This window comes from Python bivittatus, unplaced genomic scaffold (assembly GCF_059951505.1).
Source record: "Python bivittatus isolate LINGU-HERP-01145 unplaced genomic scaffold, Pbiv_v1 ctg000060_np1212, whole genome shotgun sequence".
Taxonomy (NCBI): Eukaryota; Metazoa; Chordata; class Lepidosauria; order Squamata; family Pythonidae; genus Python; species Python bivittatus.
In genome coordinates, this window is record NW_028277044.1 from 15,509,204 (window position 1) to 15,531,929 (window position 22,726).

Genomic DNA, 22,726 nt, shown 5'->3' on the forward strand with positions numbered 1-22,726 from the left:
CTTCCCTGTGCAGGTGGTTGGTCACTGTGAGAACAAACTGCTGGAGTAGATGGGCCAGGGGTCTGATCCAGCAAGGCACTGCTTATGTTCTTATGTAAGCCATGATCAGCAGACTAGCGTAGGTGAAGCCAGGTGCTGATTCAAAGTTTTCTTCTCTTTGGCTGGAGCAGCTGGCACAGGTAAAGGGGGAGCAAGTTACATGGCTAAACCTGCACAGCCCTACTCTCCGGAATGGGGAGGGGGTGGCTGATGGCTTGAGGATGTTCTCTCTGTCTTTTCACTTGTATATTTTTGTAAGATTTTTACTGTTTTTATGGCTTTTCTCTGTGAGCTGCCTAGAGTCACTTATATAGTGAAATGGCCAGCGTATAAATTTGATTTATAAATAAATGAGTTTTGGTAAACTGATTGGGCAGTAGATTGAAAAGCCAGGATCATCCCACTTGAATAGGAACATATCATAAGCCTAAGCAGACATGAAAATAGAATTTTATTGAGAAAGTTTTCTTTAAAAAAAGTCCTGTGGGTTTATGGAAAGGATAATCCTGACTTAATCCTTTGGGATTAAGGGTCTGTACTCAAATCAAGCACTAGGTATGAAACACAAATGATATCTACATACATAGGCCTGCCCTCTATTTTATAACAGAATTATGATAGAAGACATACAATAGAAGGGCAGGAAAAGAAAGGAGGTAAGTTTGAGATGAGCTGTTCCATCAGGTTAGGACTTTGGGGCAAACATCTAAGGCCCCAATCAGCAAAAAAGGAACAATCCTTTCTTGCATCTCTTCTGCCTATGTGAAGCTTTCCCCTCCACGGGTTTAGCTTTGAGCAGCTCCTCTGGGTTGTACCTTCTGTGCCACCTGGTAAGGCTTCACAATATTTACAATGAAGGCCACAGTCACCGTTTCTAGGAGGAATATTTATGCACACGTGCAGCTTGAAAAGACATATTGGTTCATGAGACAAAACGTAGCATAAATGCCACAGGTAGACGCTCAAGATTTCTTTTTCTTTTAAACAAAATCCCCAGTTGTTGACACTTTGTGTGGTCATTGCGTGTCCCTTTTTTTTTTTTTTTTTTGAAGTGGGTTTCTGAAGTTGCACTTTAAACTTTGCTTGTTCTGTGTCTTTATCAAAGAACCACCGTTAGGCAAGCAAAATTCAGCAAACTACGCCTAGGGAACCAAAATGCGAATTCACAACTGGATAATATGCTTTTTCTTATTTGCATTTATTGCTCACCCCGTAGACCTGACAGGTAGGATTTTTCCTCACATAATATTAACTGGATTTCTCTTAATTTTCAAAAAAAGAAACAAGAGCACAGGGGAGGGATATAATAGCTTTGTATTAGTACTGCCATCCAGAAATGATGGTGCCACTTACCCCTTAATGATAAAATGGGAGTGCGATCCTATGCATGATCCGCAGAAGTTAAGTCCCATTGAGTGCTATCAGATGTAGTCCCAGCTTAAGGGTAACTAGGACAGCAGCCTCGGTTACAAAAATTAGTTAGTTGCATTTTTGTTTTTACCAGAAAGAAGTATGCCATGGGAAGGGAAGGGAACCTTTTGTTCCTCTCTCTTATCTCCTCAGACTCCACTGCTATAGATATAGATTGCTATAGATAAGCCCAGGAAGGGGTGGTTGGAAAAAGAAACCTGCAGATTTGCTTCAGGATGAAGCACTGAACCAAAAATGAGCAGGGCTTAGCTTCTCTCACCTCGAGACAGGTTTCGTAACAAAAATGAGACCCTTCCCTATTCGTTTTGCCATTATTGAAGAAGGGGAATTTTGTGCAGAACTCCCATATTAACTTTAACTTTATTACAGTCAATTAGACCAGTACAATATTAAAAGAAAGGGAAAGACATGAAATATGTCCAATCCAAATAAGGGATTATATGTCCAAAAGTATACTAGTCAAGGTACTTGTTGATTATAATTAAAAAATAATTTACAATAATTTATGCACATGGCTTCAATCGTCCTAAAATTACACATTATAAATCATTAAAATTAAGAGTTAATATCGGTTTTTGAGTACATAAATATAGAAACACAGAATGCTTATATCAATCACAATAATATGTTGGCTCTTAAGAGCTGCTGCACAAAATCTTGCCACCTGCACTGTAACATTACTCCACTCATCTTTGAGGAGAATTTGAAGATATTCGGCGTCCAGTCGGCCAGGATATCTGCTAATCGTTGGAGAAATAAATTTTGTTCGTAATTCTCTATAAAATGGACACCGTAAGAGGACATGCCCAGTGGTTTCCACTTCCCCAGAACCACATGGACACAGTCTTTTAACCAATGGGACTCCCTTATATTTACCGTCCAGCACAGCTGAAGGGAGTACATCACATCGGGCATGTGAAAAGGCTCTCCGGTAGTTCACTACCTCTAGCTGCCTGAGATATCTGGCAGCAGCTACAGTATATCTAGTGGATTCTGGGGCCATAAACGATGGAACTTTTTCTAGATCGGCTTGCCTCTCCATGTCTTCCACCCTTTGTCTCAGATTCAGTTTTGCCTTGTCAAAGCCCAGCTGAAGTAACGAAGGTGGGGCGATGCCTAGCCTTGCAAGATTACACTCGATAGCCTTGGTCCATGAAGAAACAAATTTATCTTGGAGAATTAATGGAGCAAGGCCTTGAGGGAAAAGGTTAAGTTTTAGCCATAGATTTAAAGATGACAGACAGATTCTTGATTCAACCTTTAAAAGGCCAGTCTCCAGGCGCAAGCAGGCATTTGACACACAGCAAGGCAATTGTAGGATTGCTCTTAAAAATTTGGACTGGACTCTCTCCAGGGGTAAGAAGGAGGAGGATGAAGGTCCAAGGTGTGTCCCATACAACATCTGGGGAACTCCCATATTAATGTTTGCAGATGCATACCATGGGATATAAGTAATTTGCACCTTCTCCACCTTTCATGGTGTTATCATCTAACCATTCATCTGTTCCAAGGAAAGATATACAGTGGAACCTCGGTTTACAAACTTAATTCATTCCGTGACTCTGGTCGCACCCCGAATTGGTCGCAACCCGAAGGAAATTTCCCCATAAGGTTCAATGTAATTACCTTTAATCCGTTCTGGCGTGGAGGACGGGGAGGTGGCTATTGCTTGGAGGGAGAGTCCCCCCCCACGACCACGTGTCAGGGGCAGAAAATAGCCGTGGACCACGTGTCAGGGGCGGAAAAATGGCCACGGACCACGTGTCAGGGGCGGAAAAATAGCCACAGACCACGTGTCAGGGGCGGAAAAATAGCCGCAGACCACGTGTCAGGGGCGGAAAATGGCTGTGGACCGTGTCATGGGAGGGAAAATGGCCGCGTATCCTGTTCGTACCCCGAGGTGGAGTTCGCAAACCGAGGTAAATTTTTGCGGCCAGAGCTGGTCATAACCCGAAAAGTTCGTTAACAGAGGTGTTCGTAACCCGAGGTACCACTGTATTCAGTCTATTCCAGCTGTGAGGCACAAAGGCATGGGGCTCTTCTTAATACTTTCCATATTTGAGAGGCTGGGCTAAGATGGGCATGGATTATGTGCTTTGGAAAAAAAGCATCTGATGTTTCCCTTGCCTTTCTCTTAAGTGTTCGTGTCAACAGAAGACGCAAATCAAGTCCTGACAAGATCCAGACGTGCTGCTTTTATGTTTTTTGAGGAAATTTTCGAAGGGAATATAGAAAGAGAATGCCTTGAGGAAAGGTGTACGCGTGAGGAAGCAAGAGAGGCTTTTGAAGACACAGAAGACACTGTATGTATTTTCAACATCAACATTTCCCATACAGACAAGTTAATTCCCTTACCAGTCAAGCCCTCTTGACAGTATTTCAATCAAAATATGCCCAGTCACAACTTCTGCCGACAATAATTCTGGATTGTAACCATTTCTGTACAAGTGCAGAACCCTTAGCCAGGGTGTTATGTTTGCATTCCACACAACTCAGCCTGACACCTGTTGACCACTTTAGATTAATGCAGGCATGCCTTCTCCACTCCCGGGTCATTTCACTTTTTGGGATGAGTCTGGATCTTCCAAACTGGTCTCTGCCCTGTACCTCTCTGAACCAAACTACAACTGAAGACCTGAATCAGCCTGAACAGTGGTTGAAGAGGAGGAGGAGCGGGGTGTTAAGCAGCTTTCAGCTACTTCACAAGGCAACTCTCCTCATGCGTCTCATTGTTGCTTGGTCTGCTTTTGAACACAGGTTTAGTGCTGTTCTGGAATAGCACTAAACCTGTGTTGAAAAGAAACCAACCATCATCTGATATCTGATAGATGGACCTCCTTTGAACACACTCATAAAAAATACTTGTGCTAAACCAGGGCAGGTTTTGACAGGCAGATAAACTCTTCATCATCTGTCAATGCTCTCCTCTTCCCAACCTGCATCTCACATAAAAAGGAATGGCTGTGGATGTTGAGTGAGTGAGTGAGTGAGTGAGTGAGTGAGTGAGTGAGTGAGTGGTTGGTGGGTGGGAGGGGATAAAAACCTGGAGGAATCCCTCAATCCCTGTCCTTAACATGCAGCACCAGTGGCCAGTCCTGTGCCTGTGGAAGTAGCATATTTTATGCTGATGTACTTTTCAGTCAGCTCAGGGAGTGACGGATAGCACTTCACGCTGGCTGTGGGGAAGACCCCAAAGCCAGCGAGGCAGTAGAGCGTTCTGCAGAGCATCCCAGAATATGTACGGGGGGCAACAACATTACCCTGATTTGCTGCAGCCTATCCCTACCGAAAAAAGGAATGGCATAACCATGTCTTGAAGGCAAAAGGAGAAGAGGACGGCAGAGGATGAGATGGTTAGATAGCATCACTGAAGCAATGAGCATGAAACTGAGCAAACTCAGGGAGGCAGTGAAGGACAGGAAGGCCTGGCATGATATGGTTCATGGGGTCACGAAGTCAGACACGACTTAACAACTGAACCACAACAAAATAACCATGTCTATGTCTACTTAGGAATGAGTCTCAGTGAGTTCAAAGATGTTGACCAAATGCTAGGCAGCAGTAAACTTTACATTGCAGTGTTGGGCAGCTGCCTGATGTCCCTTGTAATGTATTTATTTATTAAATCTGTATGCCGCCTATCTCCCCCAGCGGGTGACAATCAGTCAGTTTTGTGTGTCTGTAATTGCCCAAGAAAACATTTATATTTCTTTTTTCCAGAATGAATTTTGGAGCGTCTATTTTGGTAAGTATTTCAGAAGAAATTAAGAAGTATTGCTTAACTGAAGAATTCTCAGTGTTTATATTAACTTTTAAATCACCAGTGGTACTGGTATAATTTGCTATTCTAAAGGACACCCTACAGAAGATGCTGCCATTAATGCAAACTTAGCTTGTTTATTCTTAGCCTTCTTTGGGAGGGAGGGAGGGAGGGAGGGAGGAAGCAATTCTGGTCAGAGCTATTAATCCAGGCTCATCGCTTTAAATCATATGAAAGAGTTTTCAAACAATTCCAGGCTAGTCTTGCAGCAGTAATAAACAAACATAGAAATGTCATAAAGCAGTATTTTCTTTTAAAAAGAAAAGTGATGTCTTTACATATTGTTTGAAGATTCTTTTTTAAACTTTTCATAAATCACCCTCTCCAGTTAACCACCCTTTAAATGGGTCTGCTTGTCCTGGACTCAGTTTGTTTTCTTTAGTTCCATAACAAATCTATCCCTAGGAATACATGATCTTCATTTCTTGTTTTGCCTGCTTTAATTTTTCCAGAAAAACTAGTTTTTAAATCTTTCTTTAGAAAAATAATAAGCTTTTTCAGAGGCCTTACCAGAACAATAATTTCAGATCAGCTGAGAAGCATTTCAAAATAATCTTATTTATCCATTTGTTTTTTTAAAAAAATATGTTGAATTTCCTTCACAAGGGAAACTCAGGGTGATTTTATTGTTGGCTAAACAAGTGAATTTACTAAAAATACACATTTACTAAAATTAATCATAATAAAAATAATTTATCTAGCTAGGCTTGGAAGCATTCCACAGGTTGGCAGGGTGAGATTATCTTTGAATAAAACAGAGGGTCAAATTGTGGTCTGTAGGCTGAAGAGAGTTCTCAGCCTCATTTTTGCAGCCAATACAATAGTTACTTTAGATCACACTACCAAATTATTACAGTAAAATGCAAAAAGAGTGAAGAGCATAAGTTAAGGCTTTTATAAAGAAACAAGCAAACATGTAAAGTGGCTATATCAGTGTTTCTCAACCTTGGCGGCTTGAAGATGTGTGGACTTCAACTTCCAGAATTCCCCAGCCACTTCTGGAAATTGAAGTCCATACATCTTCAAGTTGCCAAGGTTGAGACACACTGGGCTATATTACAGCTTCTACCAGGCTTACACTTATTTCATTTCTAAACAGTATCAGAAAACAGTAGAAAAAACCTTTTTCAGTCCTACTCTCCAAGTGACATTACTATATCATCACTTCTTGAAGCTCTTAGATGAGTTTTTTAAAAAAAGTGGTTCCCCCCCATTAAGAAAAGTTGCTTATACCTGATATAAAAACTAAAGAACAAGAAATATTGCAAGCAGAATTTGATCTGCTTGAGTTGTGAAAGAATTATTCTTTTTTAGATATGGTTGATTCCCACCCACCTATCCCCTTTGCCTGAGGCTGTTGGTTTCTTTTCAGAATATATGAGACCTGATCCCTGTTGCACGTCTATTGATGGTGCTTTTTCATAGAGTATTTTGGGGATGTGCTGCAGCCACACCAGGAGCCCTCAGTCTCTTAGGACTAGTGGCATTCAGTGACCATCATGACAGGAAACCATGATGGGAAAAGCCAATCATATACGAAAGCAAATAAAAGATTCTGTTGCCATCACCATTTTATTTATGGTGCCGATGTTGGAAATACAGTATAAATGGCACTTCAAGGTGGTGCTTGGCTTTGCAACACACTAATTTCCATATTTTTTATCTTGGATGCCAAGGAAAGATGAATGGAAGGAAGATCAGTAACTCACTACTGATACAAATCCTGTTCTTATATGATGTTTTGATCACATAATTGATCAATCTCCCCAAATGCAGAATCATCCATATGTGTTGGGACTACAGCTGGCCCTGCTAGTTGGCATTTTCAGAATGGTGGCCCCAACTCTTCTACAGAGTGTCAGGTTGGTGAAGAGGAAGGATCATACATAGAAGAAAGGAATTCAAAAATCTAAATTGAGCCTAGGAAATTCTTATGGAAAAGTTGCTTTAGTATCTTACAGGTAAACAGATGAACATGTGAAGAGGAACAAAATATAAGCTCCCTTGTTAGAAAACTCTAAATGTATGTAGCAGTTTTGTTTTTCTTCAGGTGGTATGCAGTGTTCTTCCAACCCCTGCCTTCATAATGGTGCATGCAGGGACACAATTCGCAGCTACACGTGTGACTGTAGAGATGACTTCGAAGGAATAAACTGCGCTTTTGGTAAACATTAGTTTTTCTTTATGAACCAGCATGTGTTATATTACTTCTTGAAAACATGGGAGATTAGTAATAGTTCAACAGAATAGTCCAGATGCAGTACATAATTTAGTTTGCTCTCTTCCAATAATAGGTACCATAAAGGAATTCATAAGTAACATATGGTGACAGTGGACATTTTTCTCTTTAAACCCTTCTGTTTTCCAAATAGAAATATTTGTCTGGTTCTAGAAGAGCTCTTCTGCAAAAGAAGGAGCTGAGATCCATTGGAGGCTCACCAGATAAGGAGCGGGGAACTGATTTTGTCCAATTCCGCTTCAGCATTTCAGGACAAAACATCTTTCAACACCCCCCCCCCCGCAAATAGATTTTCAGTAGAAAAAAGCTTGCTGCCACATTGTTTTAGTGACAACAAAGACAAGAATGCTTAACATAAATGGTACTTTCTCTTCTTCTGCCCAAATCTCTTGCCGTGGTTGAACAACTCACACTTCTCCTCCCTGCCCCCTTCCCTTTTTCTTTTTGGACTACAGAACTTTTCCCTTCCAACATTGTCTCACTGAAGTCAAACCACAGAATAAGAGTCATAAAATTATCCATGGGTGGGTGTATGTGTGAATGCATTTGCAAAATGAAAAGTACAGTAAGTCCTCAATAGGCCATCTACTTTATGGGGGTAGTAAAAAGTGAAAAGGAAAAATGGTTAAAAAAGAATGACTCACAGCCCATCCAGTGATATCACTGTATCATGCCACACTTCATAGAAAAATACACTGTTGTCCCTGTACCTTATTCATAAATGAACTGAAGTTCTGCTTAATCAGTGCATTGAAAATTACAGCAGTGTGGAATGTTTTGGCTGCAGATACAAATTCATTTTGCCATGAATGATCATCACTAGATACAATCCATCCATTTCAGCCCATTGTGGAGCTTTTTCCACTCTTAGTTACTCAAATCTGTTACCAAACATTAAAGCTGACTCTATGCATGTGAGTTATTCCAGTGTTAGTCATACTGCGGTCAGAGAAGGGTTGCAAATAACAATGGGACTTTCGATAATGATTTCAGTGAGTCTTCTCTATGACTAAATCTGGGTGCTGCTCACCCAGTGTTCTCTGGAGCACAGCTGCTGCCTTTGATTCCAAAAAAGTTGCCACAAATTATGGGAGCTACAGATAATCTGCACAGCTCACAGAAACAGGGTCTGGCAAATAGTGTTCCCATAGATAAACTGAAAAAAAAAAAAAATTAACAGCTATCAGAAAAAAAAGGACCAATACTACAGAAAGGAATTCCTTGTTGATTTTTTGCAGAATAATTTCATTTTTTACTTCCCATTTCATGTTTGTCCTCTAAAAGTGGCATTTTATTTTCTATAGCTAAAAATGAGTGCCGCCATGAAATCCACGAAGGGTGTCAGCATTTCTGCTATCCAGAACTCAACTCTTACCGCTGCTCGTGTGCCAAAGGCTATGAATTGGGGGAAGACAGTAAATCATGCATTCCACAAGGTACGTAGAATTTGTTTAAAAACAGAGTTTTTGAAGGTAACTTGGGGGGGGTGTCAATATTGTATAAACAAACAAACGAGCTGAAATTATCTCTGGTTCCTTTGTCAATAGCTGAGGCTGCATTAAGCACTGGGAGAAGATTAGATATTGCAATAATCTCTTGACTAATAATCTGTGGAAAACACAGCCCATTCTAAACCTACCACTCCCCCTTTAGTGGAGGTTGGGTCTCCCCTCACCAGGAATAATTAACAGCTTTTGTCCTACTGCAGCTTTGTTCCAGAATATCTGCAGGTATTAGAAAAATCAACTATCAGAAAACAAGAACACACATTTTATAGCAATAAAGCCCAGGGGGGTTTTGCCTCCTCCCCTAGCTGAATACCAGTTACGAGGGAAAAACCCTAAGTCCAAAATGTTACAATCTACAGATGGCAAATGACAGCAAAATAAGTCAAGGTATGCTTTTTCTATCAACCAAGGACCCAACTTCATGTTTAAAAAATGTTTATCTTAACCCAATTAACAAAAAGAGTTGCTTTTGAAAGCTACCTATTAAAAATGATGACATGGGTTTTCCCTTATAATACATTGCTAGGTGGATGTGCATGTGGAAGACTTCAGGATCATCTTTCATTTCAACTCAGTGCAAGTGACAAGACTTACAGAGAATTCCCCTGGCAGGTACTTAGAGAGATGTGGAGCTCTTGAATTGGTCTGGCTGTAGGATCTCAAATGGAGATTTGCAGTGCTGCAGATGCACCCTGAAAGGCACTGCAGGTGGTCAAACCCAAACCCAAATCACAATCATAGATCAAAACCATAAAATTTAAAATATAAATTACAGAACAAAATTAAAATTAGTTGAAGGGGTCAGCTGATGTTGTGTCTTCACTGCTGCCCAGCAATAGGTGGTAGCTCTCCTTGTTTTATCTTGGTTAGTATCTGATAATAATAGTTTAGTACAAAGCTCAACTGTTTTGCCTGGAAATGGATGGAGGACTGGTGCTATGTAGTACTTTCAGAAGTCTCTATAATAGTTGCAATAAAGAAGGACATACTTGACAGTTTCTTTATCCCCAGAATCACATGGACATAACCTTTCATGTATAGGTGTTATGTTTTATCTTATGTCTAGCTCTAAAGAATTCTTCCCTTAGGCTGGGAAGGGTTAACATGCTCACATAACTCACAGACTTCCAGGTGTTCGTGGTGATGAGCATTCTGTAGCTCCATGTTAGGGAGCTAATTTTGGCCTTTTAGGAAAGATCAAGTATAATGTGCACTGTTTAAAACTTTGTGGCATCAGAGAGAGAACATGCAATTCTGTGTATTATTTTTGGAATTCTGCCTAAACAAGGGCAAATAACATTTTTTTAAAGAGAATAAAAGCAGGGAAATCCTTCCTCTTACTATCCATTTGTGCTTTTCATAAATTCTGCTGGTACCTTAATCTGGATTTTCTGCCCTATATTCCTTGCTAAACCCCATCTGGCCATGATAACTCAGTGTTACAGGTAGTCCTTGTTTAGTGATCACAATTGGGACCAGCAACTCAGTTTTTAAATGAAGCGGTTGCTAAGTGAAACCGCAACTGTGCTTATGATTTGACTTCAGCTTTCCTTTGCTTTGCAGACGTACAAAGGTGGTAAATGTGAAGACTAGTCACAAAGTTACTTTTTCATCACTGTTGTGAATGGTCACTGTATGAGGCAGTCACTAAGCAAGGACTACCAGTATATCTTTATTCATTTTGAAGCATAACCCAAACATTGGTTTAAAATCAGGAGTCTGGTAGCACCTTTTCCAGCTAACAAATTTTATTAAAAGGTCTGAGCTTCTGTGAGCTGCACAGCTTTCCTTCTATGTCAACCGACTTATCAACTATCCAGTTCACAAAGGCAGTGATTACACTTGCTAGTACCTACCTTTCCTTATAAAGCAATGTTTCATTAACCTATACTATCAGCAGCAGTGGGGAGTAGAATAGCAACATATCTTGTCTGGTGGATGTAAAGAGCAAGGAAAACTCTGGTTTGCTTTGTTTAAGGCCTTGCTGTTAAACTCAGAAGGAAAATGGATCTGTGGAGGTGTTCTCCTGAAAACTAACTTTATATTGACTACAGCTGAATGCGCCAAGCTGTCTCCTATTAGTGCTGTGATTGGTAAGTAACCAATGACTGCTTCTCTCAGTATTGGGATTTTCAAAGCAAAGCAGTATTGGGATTGGCTCAAAGACAGCAAATGAAAGTACTAGTAGGCCCAGAATGCTCATCCTGCAACCTTGCCATGCTACTGTTTTGATAGATGATTGATAGGTAGGTAGGTAGGTAGGTAGGTAGGTAGATAGATAGATAGATAGATAGATAGATAGATAGATAGACAGACAGACAGACAGACAGACAGACAGACAGACAGACAGACAGACACCCTGATTTTCAGGGAAGTGAACAGACTGTTCTCACCTTAACTGGCAATGCCTAGCCAACTTTGCCTGATCTCAAAAGTTAATCAGGGTCAGCCATAATTAATATTTGGATGGGAGACTTCATAAGGAAATCCCTGGGCTGCAGGCTACTCGAGAAAGTCCTAAGAACATTGTGGAAGATAGTTATGACAAAGTACTTCTCCATTCTTGCCAAGAAAAATACATAGTGCATCCATTCATCACGAACTAAGCTTGACTCAAGGAAGTTTTTAACCTTTTATTTTAGGCAAGAACTGGAGAAGAGCAAGGAAACATTAGGGAACAATAAAGTTGCATTTCCCCAGTACATACACTCATCATGCAGTACATTTAATGCAGTGATGCTAAATACTGCCCAGAAACTATTTTTTAAAAATAAAATATTAATAACTGAAATGTCACAAGATAACTGAGATTTCTGTGTTCTCACATGAGATCTTATAAAACTGAGTGGAAGAGTGTTAAAATCTCACCAGAGTTGGTGATCTGTGGCCATTTCATTTATTTACTCCTTCCTAGGATCACTGAAGGTCAAATGATGTGGATAGATTGTCAAGCCCTGATCTAGTGTGATTATGGATATATTCCTTGTTATTCCCTATATAAAAATTCCTTTCATAGAAATGGCATTGTACAAGAAATGATGGGTTAGGATGTGTTTGCAGCCATCCGATTATAGGTATTTTTGCAGACACTGCTGTGGTCACATCCACCCACCACCCCAAGCCACAAGATCCTTCTAAGTGTGACAAAGGTTGCCGGCCCAGATATTCTGCTGTGTGAAATTTGTGCCACCTCATGCTAAAGCCAAATCATATTGCAAGACTCTTCTGACACAAATTTCTGCCCCTGCATTTCCTCATTTGGTGTTCCCCTCCTGCCATGATGCTATATGAAATGAGTGGTTTCGCCCCACTATATTGATAGGACCAGTCTTGGTTATATACATTATTAATATTTCTTATTTCAGCCCTCATTAAATAGGGCTGCAGTCAACATGTATTTCCTTTCCACTACTACAATCTCCAGGAGATTGTCTATTCTTTGGAGCAAAAGGAATACATTTGTTCCACTGAACAATGATCATTCTTGAACAGACCCCATAGATCCCAAAAGAGATGCATAATTCAAAGCAATTTTGCACATAACTTCAGTTTGATGTACAGGTAGTCCCCTGGATTAAGAATGCCTGGTTTATGGACAACCCATAGTTAAGAACAGAGCCTACCGTAGCAAACTCCAAGTTAAATACACAACGGTTTGAGCTCATTACACAATACTACCTATACAGTATTATACAATACTGTTCTGGCTTACATACAAATTCAACTTAAGGACAGACCTCGGGAACGGAACTTGCTCTTAAACTGGGGACTACCTGTATTTAAGGGTTTTCAAGAAACTGCTTCCTCTCTGTAATCCTTTCCTCTATTGCATAACATTAGCAATTTAAGTGGCATTAGCAAGATGGCATTTTTTGTTTATTTGTTTAAACTACATGTCTAATAGAATCCCAGTTGAAACAAGCGATTGCAATGACCAATGAGTACATTTTTACCTGCACAGGCATCAACAAGTCACAAAGACCAGTTCAAGTAATACCAGTGAAAGAATCAAATATATACACCCGCTATGACAGCACCACTGGCGAGAACAACGTGGCTTTGCTTGAGCTTAACAGCCAAATTGACTGCGACAGTAACCATTTGCCCATATGCGTTCCAGAAAGGGATTTTGCAGAGCATGTTTTGATCTCAGAAATGGAAGGTATTCTCAGTGGCTGGAACGCAAATGGAAATCACCTGACACCCTCCCCAGTGGAGAGGTCGGTTTTATACCTCAATGAGAGTGACTGCAAGCAAATTCTCAACAGAAATCTGATAACAAGGGAATTCTGTGGTTCCAGTCAAGGGCAAGCAAGGGAAATGCTTGCGGGAGGAAGTTTTAATGCTGTTCCCTATAAAGGCACATGGTTTCTGACCGGGGTTTTAGAACCATGGGCAACAGAAACAATTAACTGGGAAACATTTGTATTTACCAAGACCTCAAGATACATGATGTGGTTTAAACAAATAATGGGATAATTAAAATATAAAGACAAAAAACTATATAAAATGAGGAGCCAGTGTGTAATGTATTCAGGTCTGAACCACTGCCATAAATATTATGTATGCTTATCAATGAAAATAAAACTTTTTTCCTTCTTCCAGTACTGTACTCTTTCTATGAACAAAGCATTCATTTGCCTGTGTGGAGAGATTTCATAAAACAGAAATAGAGCCAGTGCTTGTCCCCAGTATAAATCAATAATCAAAGTACCAATTTCATTGACTGCAAGATTAGATATTAAATCTTACTATCTTTTCACAGTTGTGTGTGTTTACTTTTGTATCCTCTTCAGGGGAATAATTTCTGTGATCACTGTTTCTAATATGTAAACATGAAGAAATACAAAGAAGAAAACCTAACACAACGACATAAAAATTTTACAAATTAGATCACTGTAAAGTAAATTCATTGTGTGAGTCCTGCAGATAATTACTTAAAGACATGCTGAACAGGAGCCCTACATTGGCTTATAGATGCTGAAACTGAACTGATAACAGAACAGCCAGCCTCACTAAATTTACAATTAAAAAATAAAAATTTAAAACCCCTTTATAAAATGGGTTTTTGTTCTTACTATTATTTTTCATTTCCTACATATATATTAAATTAAACACTGAAAGATAACACATGAAGTTATTACATTTATTTTTAAAATATTGTAGCAACATTAAAGGTAAAACATCAATTATGTTAACTTCATGAGCAGAGAATTCACCAGAGGTCATCAACAGAACATAATGTGGTTTATTCAATTTTAGATTTTTACCAAGAATAACTGGATTGGATCAGAATCCACAGAAAACTTCTGAACCAGTAACACATTTCTGCCGGTGTAATACAGAGTTCATTCTGTACCTACCCTGAAAACTGCTCCACAGGGTTGGAGAAAATTGCCTTCCAGAAGGCGGTACTGAAGACAACAAAGAGGGAATCACGATCATTTCGAGTGGAAGAAAGTGATAGAATCATTTGTTCTCTTCTGTGCTGCAGTAATCTCTTCAACGTGTCCCTATTTGTTCTCCATCGATTTGTCCTAAATGCAAAAACTGTTCCACCCTTTGAAGAGGGCTCCTCCAACTATGATCCCCGTCCATGAGCAACATTCTTCCACCTCAATTCAGCAGACAGTAGAAAGTGGAGGGAAAGGATTTTGCTTGCTGACAACAAGCTTCTGATGCTGATGTGATATATAGCCCTTAATATGACCCTGGTGTATGGGGAAAAAAAGCCCACAGGCAACAGCCTTGTAAATCTAAAATAATTTACATATATCTGTTAGGTTTCAATATTTATTTAACCACGTACATTGCTTCAGTGTGTGCGGTTTTGGAAATATTAGTTATAGATCAGAGCAATATTATTCACAGGGCCCTACTGTTGCGTGAGGTTGTCTGATTTAGGCACTGGATAATTGTGAAGAAGGCATGTACAGGACAGAGGGCTAATGTGCGTTAAAGTGAATGAGAGCAGGTAAAGTAAGAGAATCTGTTTTGCATCAACATTCAAGCAGGAAACAAAGTCACCGCAAACAAAATAGTGTTGAGACTACATATTCTGAATCGGTGGCCCCTTACCCCTTTTCCTGGTCTTGAATAATGTCATTATCCCCACCAAAACAAAAAACAAAAACACCAGACTCTCTATTTTAGCACAAGTGTTTCGGCAGAGGCAGTCCCAAAGTGGATCATCAACTCACAAAAAATTACAAATTGCTCCATTACCCCCAAGATATGCCCAAATTACCCCCAATTTAAGAATCACTGTTCTAAATCAACTTGGTATCCTCCAGATTACCAAAATATGAATATGTGTATTTATAAAGTGAAATCCCAGAATTCCCAATCAGGATGATCTTTCACCATGCTAGATAAGAATCTGGGGAGTTAACATCCAGCACAGGTTGGAAGGCACCAGACTGGAAAAGGCTGCACTAAAAGGTATCAAACAGCTATGTTGGGACATAAAGGAATTCCTTTTCTCGAATCAACGTTGTGTTGTACATCATTTTAAGTGGCACAGTTGCCGATATCCTGTATGTCTATTTTCCTTCAATCTCTTGCCTTCCAGATATACTGAGACCACAAATTACTGAGTTCTTTGCCAGCATGGCCATTGATTAAGCTGGCTGGGAATTTTGGGATCTGTTGCCTCAGTGAAGCCCAAAGGCACAAGGCTGAAAAAGGCTGATGTTGTCTCACCCTCACACACCTAGAGCCAGCAATGTTCCTCTGACCATACCCTAGTGATTGTTACCCACTGTTATACAAAGTTGGAGAAATATGTATTGGAGAAAAAGAAACTCGTCCAATTCCATTGTCCTACTGAGCAATCATTTGTCCTTTCGTGCTTATGAATACACAGAATACATTCATTGTATATAAGTGGGGTCCAGAGACATTAATTTTATAGTACAGCAAGCCCACAGCAAATGTTGTTTTTATCCATGCCATACTAAGAATGCCAACACTTACCATGTAAATGAGATTAGCCAAAATGCACTGGACTTCATCAATATCAACATCAGTGACTTTCATGAATTTCAGAGCAACCAGAAAAGCATCTAGAGCCAGCTGGTGAGTTTTAAGTAACAAATATCTGAAGGAAAGAAAGAAAAAACATCACGGTTGCTATCACTGATAGTAATCCCAATCTATGCTATGCCCGAACCTCCAGATCTATCCTCTCACTGCCTACTCATATTTCCATGAATGGAAACATGTAAATATTTTACTTTTCTGAGAAGATTATATGTGGACTTTGTCTGGTGGATCCAGCCCAATTTCATTTCAGCTAAGACTCGGAGTTGAATGGGACTGCTGCAAACCAACAGGTAAAGGATCAAGCAAATACTACATTCCCTAATACCTGGAACCAAACTGTCCTATTATTACTTTATTTGCGGAATGAAAGAGAATCTTGGGATTCTACTGACAGATTAGAGTTAAAAGCAACCCAGTAAGCATGCCTGCTATTCCAGAATAACTCAGCCGGCATCTTTAATATTTAAAAAAGAACTGTTTATATCAATAACTACAAATGCTTAATCAAAACAGAAAGTAAAATGCATATAAATCAAACAATTCACTTTATTCCCTGAATGTGACTTTTCCTGGCTGGGTCTGTATCGTTAGCGCAGTCAGGAAAGACAGCTTTCCAACTCCCATCTCAGAAACCTCTCTCTTTTAGGCATGTAGGGACAGTTTTTCTCTTGCCAGATATTTAGAATAAACTTTGCAGGCAGGTCTCTGAAAAGTGAAAGTGTGGTTCTTAAATTTTAAACAATAGATTCCAGATGCTTCTGGCAAACATACTACTGATTAAAAATACAGAATTTTAACTAGCAGAAACGTCCATTCAGAAAGATGCTTAAAAGCCAGAGGCTGTTTGTTCAACAAGTGGGAACCTGCCATTTCAAAATCCATTCCTCCCGGTAAAGAGAAAGGAAATAATGTAATTCTGGTTGATGTGGCTTTTTCCCTATTATAACATCATATACAGTTAATGACACCTTAGCCACATCAAGCAATAAATGATATCCTTACACTTTCTTGAAGAGATTTCTGTAGGTGATGATTTTCAGCTTCTCAAGAATAAGGAAGATCCCGCAGCGAATGAAAAACGTCTCATGTTTTGCCAGGGCATCATTTAATAAAAGAAGGTTCCCTTCACTAGAGGAATTAAAAGAATAAAGATTTTGAATGTTCCAAGAAACTCATAGTGACTGTATCTACATATGATTTGGGATGCATAATAACATACTGAGTGATGAGCAACACGTAGTTTTGTAGGGGCTCAGTGACTCATTTGTCTCTTAGCCTCTCCCCCATGTAGCCAAGAGGCAGTCAACTGAGACTTTGATTCACTTTAACCAGGCATGTTATTACATGAGAATGTGGAATTCTGATCTAACTGTCCAGGAGACCTGTTCAATGTTGACTTTCCATCATGATTCCTGGTTTACTCAGAGGTATTATCTAAATTAGGCAACAATCAGTTCTGATAATAATTAGTCCATTCCCATTTTCTCCCTTCTCCCAATCTCCAAACCTAATTGCTTCTTCCCACTTGACGCTCGTCCTACATTAAACTATACGGGCACCAAAAGCTCTTTTGTAATCTAATGAAAGCATCATTACTCCACCCTGCATACAAGCAATAATTTCCCATTGCAAGGAGTCATCCTGCTGCAAGAAGGAAAAGAGATACAACAGACATAGCATTCAGTTGCCTGGAGAGGGCATGGTGACTCAGCTCCAGCAACCCAGAAATTAACAACCAGTTTGCAAAAACCAGACTAAACCAATGAATTAACACTCCGGCTTGTATGAAATCAGAAGTCTAGCCAAAGTAAAACAAAATTTTACTTTATCCTTCCACCTGGTTTCAGAGAAGAGAGGCAAGGAGAAAATCCACAAACCAAGACTTCACCTGAGATGTTTCTGCTTATACATATCACACTAAACCAATATCTAGAGACGCCAACGTTGAGGGAGTGGATTGGCAAGTTTTTGGATCCTGGGATCCCCTTGGGGAGGGGTGGGACTGCAATGGGCAGGGCACTAGTACAAAGTAGGCAGAGTTACAGCTCAGACAAGGGTATGGTTGGGATGCTCCATTTATTTCCTGAGCAAAGGGGAATGCTGGTTTAATCTGCATTACATTTCTCATTATTTCATTACACTAGCATGAAACTAAGGGACTAGTAAGAGGAAACAGAGAAAAATCTGTGTTTTCTTCTGGATTTTTTTATATAATAGCAAAGCAACATTCAGTAGTTTGTGTCATCTACACTGTAAAACAAATATTGTTTGCAGTCTTACTGCAAATAGGATTACAAGCATGCAATTCCATAAATGAAACTTACCTCACAGCTTTTGTAACTTCTGCAAACTGCATGAGGTCATACTTTTTTAAAAGCTGGACCATTGGCATATGGCCCTGAAAATCCAAGCACAATTTGAAACTCAATGCCAAAATTAAATGCACCAATAATCATTTTTTTCCCTAGAGCTATAAACAGTCATGAGTTGTTCTACCGACTACCAACATAGCCAATTTCCTAGCACTATAGAGATTGTTTTGACTGCCTCTTGCCCGAATAACATCCAGCATATGTAGACAGGATCCTAATGGGACCCAAAACTGGGCCATCTTGGGCCAAAGTCATATCTCCATAATGTCCTAGAGCCCAGTTCCGCTACATATTGTTCCTAGTCACAATGCCATTCTTGCACAGAAAGACATTCTAGCAGAAAGAATCTATTGGCAGTATTAGATATGGTTGGAGTTTAGCATTTAGCCCAAGGTAGCAGAGAACAGCTCTTTCTCCTCTTCCTGCATTCTGAAGCCTAAAATACAGATCCTGCCTTGCTGAGAAGTCCAGCACTTTATTCTTTAAGTGCTCACAATAGAAGTTCCAACTAAGCAGTTCTGGAAGATTCATCACTGATTCCAGCTCTCTGGAATCCAGTTTGTGATTCTCAAACCATATCTGACAGCACACCATGTGCTCAATCCAGCTCGTTTTCCCGATTATCTGGAGCTACAACACTCAGAAGGATTAATGAGTACATGGCTAACAACTTCGTATGCCTAGTGGGTCCCAACTCTTACAGGCCTGCCCAAACCTTTACTTACGATGGGCAACTCCATACATCTCTGGAAACATAGGGTGCACTCCTTATTCCTTACAAAGTGCCAGAACATACTTAAAGACCAGGGACCACAATGTGGTCCTCAGCCGATACCTGACTTGACTCTCCATGACCTTCATCATTTTTTACATTAAAATTTATTTTAATTTAAACAAGGTAGGGAAAGCATGCAGAGCATGGCTTCTGGAATTCTTTTCAACCCTTTCACCAGCACTGGCCTTAGGAAGCATCTGTACTTTCTTCCGGATAATGAAGTAACAAGTTATAACTGTGTGTATTTCTGCTCTACCCTTATGTTTCATCTGTGTTTGTGTGTACATGGGCTGCATACCCTCAACTCTGGATCACATGACCATGAAGGAGGGGGAAAGTGGGCTTAGAGTGGTGGAATCAGTAGCCTTCTGAGCCATGGAGGCACAAGGGGGATTTTTTCTGGAATTTTTTTTCTACAGTTCCAAGGCAGATCTGGCCCATTTCTGACCTCTACCTTTCTTTAGGTGACTTCTCATGCCAAATCTGGTCCCATTCTGTTCAATTTTTATAGAGCCATCCTGCTGCTAGACAGACAGACAGATACAGTCCCGAGTTCTTTACATAATTTCTTTCCAACCTTCCATTGGGTTGGCAAGAATAAAAATGGGAAGCTAGCATGCTGCAAACCAAAGTGCCAGCTTCTTCCATTACATCGAATGAGCTCCAGACAGAGCTCTGTGCTTTCTTTAAAAAATGATGGGCAGTTGCTAGCCGGAGCTTTGTGAGGACGTGCATTCACCCAGAAAAAAGATAAATCTCGAAAAGAAGCTAGAGTGGATGAAAGCATTCATGTAAAAAAGGCAGGCCCCCAGCAAATTTGTGAGAATGCCCAGGACATATTGTCATAATTCTAGATCCTCTCGTTCTGAATCCTTCCTGGAGGAAGTCTGGTAAATTCAAATGCCACTTACCAGTAACATTTTCACTGGCAGCAAATAAATCAGTATCATCCGTTTGTTTTTCTGACTGGAGCGGTGACAGTGCTCAAAGGCAAAAGACAGATACTCTTCAGCTGCAAAGACAGCAAGAGAAGAGACAGCCTATACCAGCAGCAAGTACTGGCCAACAATACATCTTTTTAGCCATCTTTCCAAATGTGGATCCATATCCAGTGTGGTGGAAGACTGCATATACCCTATTACCACGTCAAAGCTACCTTTTCAAAGTATGGCTTTTTATGCCATACCAAGGCAAAAATAAAATCAGCTGAGATTTCAGCATCCATTACACACATTAGAGAGAAGGACCAAAATGATTATTCTGAAGAGTGGCTTGTACAATACTCAAGTTTAAGAGCACCGTTCTCCCAAATCATACTTATTCCTGAATTTTGCTACATTGGCTTTTCTGAAGAGCAACAAATGTCAACCTCTCCATTTTTGTCAGGAAGCTAAGCACTTCAAAAACAAGTCAGTGCTCAAAGGGGAGAGGAATACTGTTTTTAATTAACTGTGGCACCTGCCTTATGAAACATTCTTCCCCCTGAAGTGAGGTCAGCTCCACCCCCCCTTATTTTCCGGAAGTCCCTCAGGACCTGGCTATGTCATCGGGCCTGGGGGTCTCAGGGGAGCGGTGAGATCTTGAGGAGGCTCCGTTGCTGATCAAATCCCGTGTGTGTGCGCGCACACTTTGTCACTATGACTTGGTTTGACGTTTATTGTTTGATACTTTTTTTTGCTGTACGCTGCCCAGCGTCACTTCTTGTGAGACTTAAATATAAATAAATTTAAATATTAATAAATCTGTCATGCAAATTTGAAAGATAAATAAATAAATAAATCTAATTTATGGGTCTGGTTTAACCTGAAACAAGACCATTTAATTCTTTCCCACTTCCTACTTTTAACTCTTGAAATAATAAATAAGTACCACAAATGGATTTTTTTTTTAAACTTTTGAATCACAAGGCCCAGCTCAAAACACAAGAACATGAAACCATTTATGTTCCTTAATTTGATGTTAAGATTGCCATATAACTGCAGTAGGGATCTCACGTCTCACTCCTCTTTCCACTAAGCTTCTATAGATATTCATCTCTCTCAGCTTAGAGGCTAGCTGTAACCAATGTTATATCATCACTAGCACCAACACAAGCCAGTGTTAATTCAACAAATATGACTAGTGAAAACATCAGTGCAGAAATACTAGCTAGATCCAAACATGTGGAACGATATCAAAATGGGAAAGGAGGTAGAAGAACCAGGAAAATCTACAGCACGCTGGATCTTCTAAACGTGAATAGGAAATAATGTTCCTTCCTCACAGAGCTTAATGAAATTAGCAATTTATCTGCTTCAATAACTTGAACTTCCAATGAGTTAAGATGGAGTTTATCCACAGTCATACATTTGTAACCTGCAGTATGGTACTGGGGTCAGATGTACCAAAACAACTTTTTAAAAGTGTATCAATGTGCAAAAGCCCTTAGCAAAAAAGACAATATTATAGTAATATGATAAATACCTTGTTTAAAATCACTATCAAACATGGCCTTCCTTCCAACATAATATCTGTATGTAACTCTTTGTGCCATGCTATATTCATCTTTAAGGTTTGAGCTATCAATTGCTCTTATCAATGGTTTACACAGGTGAAGTTTATTGATCTGGAAAGAGCAACAACGTTAGCAAAGAGGATACTACGTGCAACAGCAGTCTTGAATTAAGCAGAAAGAATTTATGGCAAGTTTTGCAAGGTTCATGTCATACCTTAAAATAAATTTTAAATAGTTGATTCACCAGAAACAACATGCCCCACTTTTTTGAATCCTCAATGCTGGCTCGACTGTAACAAATATTACAAAAATCATCAGAATCAAAATTTACATTTAAACACACACATTAAGCTTTGAGCCACATTTCCAAACAGGAGTCTTTGCACACTGAAATCACAATCTGGTTTGTGGTAACATCACAATCCTATTCGCATGTACTCGGAAATGTTCTACTGAGCTCATCAGATCTAAAGTGACATATAAATGTTATGAAGGTCAATTCCAATTGTGTGATTGATTTATAGATTAATATTTATATTAATTTTCAGCTCAACAAATTCAGACCTTAAGACTGAGGGAACTTTGTCTTAAGAAAAATAACCTCTGCTTTGGCTAAGGATGGTTAATGATTTGCCGCAACAAAGATCTCAAAGAATTTGAAATTCAACTTATGGGCAGTTTCACAGTATCTCCCAGGTCAAGGAAGACTGACATGTAACAAGCCTACAGACCAGTTTACCAATTGAAAAAACATGTAATCTACATTTCTAAACCATTTAACCCAGGACTAAAAGAATGTACTCACGTGTCGCTTGCACACACACGGAAACAGCTCATAAGAAGTTCAGCTGCTTTTTCCAACATGTCACCAACTTTGCCTTTGCCTTTTTTTGCCAGTTGCTGATCAGCCTATCATGACACAACCATGAGATACAATCACACTTAAGCCTTTCCTTCCAATCACTACGTTGGAACAGAATACACACACACACAGAATTCAGATA

The 22,726-nt window shown here is 39.7% G+C and overlaps 2 protein-coding genes across 6 annotated transcripts in view; one reads left to right on the top strand and one right to left on the bottom strand.

The window, feature by feature from the left end:
• PROZ (protein Z, vitamin K dependent plasma glycoprotein) lies at window positions 1–13,516 on the top strand. Of its 2 annotated transcripts, none has more exons than XM_025163232.2 (8): window positions 1–179; window positions 3,610–3,773; window positions 5,191–5,215; window positions 7,341–7,454; window positions 8,834–8,965; window positions 9,564–9,649; window positions 11,016–11,130; window positions 12,999–13,516. In XM_025163232.2, exons 2-8 carry the CDS (start codon window positions 3,669–3,671, stop codon window positions 13,514–13,516), a joined length of 1,095 nt encoding a protein of 364 aa, XP_025019000.1. In that variant the 5' UTR covers window positions 1–179; window positions 3,610–3,668. The 2 variants fall into 2 exon arrangements, with proteins under 2 accessions (XP_025019000.1, XP_025018999.1); XM_025163231.2 differs by lacking the exon at window positions 1–179 and adding an exon at window positions 1,118–1,264.
• The window catches only part of PCID2 (PCI domain containing 2), a 14,829-nt gene continuing 5,508 nt past the window's right edge, over window positions 13,406–22,726 (bottom strand). For all 4 annotated transcript variants that reach the window (XM_088136537.1, XM_088136535.1, XM_088136534.1 and 1 more), the window contains exons 8-15: window positions 22,528–22,631; window positions 21,937–22,012; window positions 21,692–21,833; window positions 20,140–20,240; window positions 18,406–18,479; window positions 17,084–17,209; window positions 16,013–16,136; window positions 13,406–14,748 (exon numbers count right to left, since the gene is read on the bottom strand). In XM_088136537.1, the coding sequence (XP_087992663.1) occupies window positions 14,659–14,748; window positions 16,013–16,136; window positions 17,084–17,209; window positions 18,406–18,479; window positions 20,140–20,240; window positions 21,692–21,833; window positions 21,937–22,012; window positions 22,528–22,631 (837 nt within the window). In that variant the 3' untranslated portion in view covers window positions 13,406–14,658. The remainder of the gene's footprint in view (window positions 14,749–16,012; window positions 16,137–17,083; window positions 17,210–18,405; window positions 18,480–20,139; window positions 20,241–21,691; window positions 21,834–21,936; window positions 22,013–22,527; window positions 22,632–22,726) is intronic.

Excerpts from the sequence above, each read along its gene's own strand:
- PROZ (XM_025163231.2), top strand. The coding sequence starts at position 1,195 with ATGCGAATTCACAACTGGATAATATGCTTTTTCTTATTTGCATTTATT. Across the intron at positions 1,265-3,609 it reads TCACCCCGTAGACCTGACAG|TGTTCGTGTCAACAGAAGAC; the intron begins GTAGGATTTTTC and ends CTTTCTCTTAAG. Across the intron at positions 3,774-5,190 it reads TTGAAGACACAGAAGACACT|AATGAATTTTGGAGCGTCTA; the intron begins GTATGTATTTTC and ends TCTTTTTTCCAG.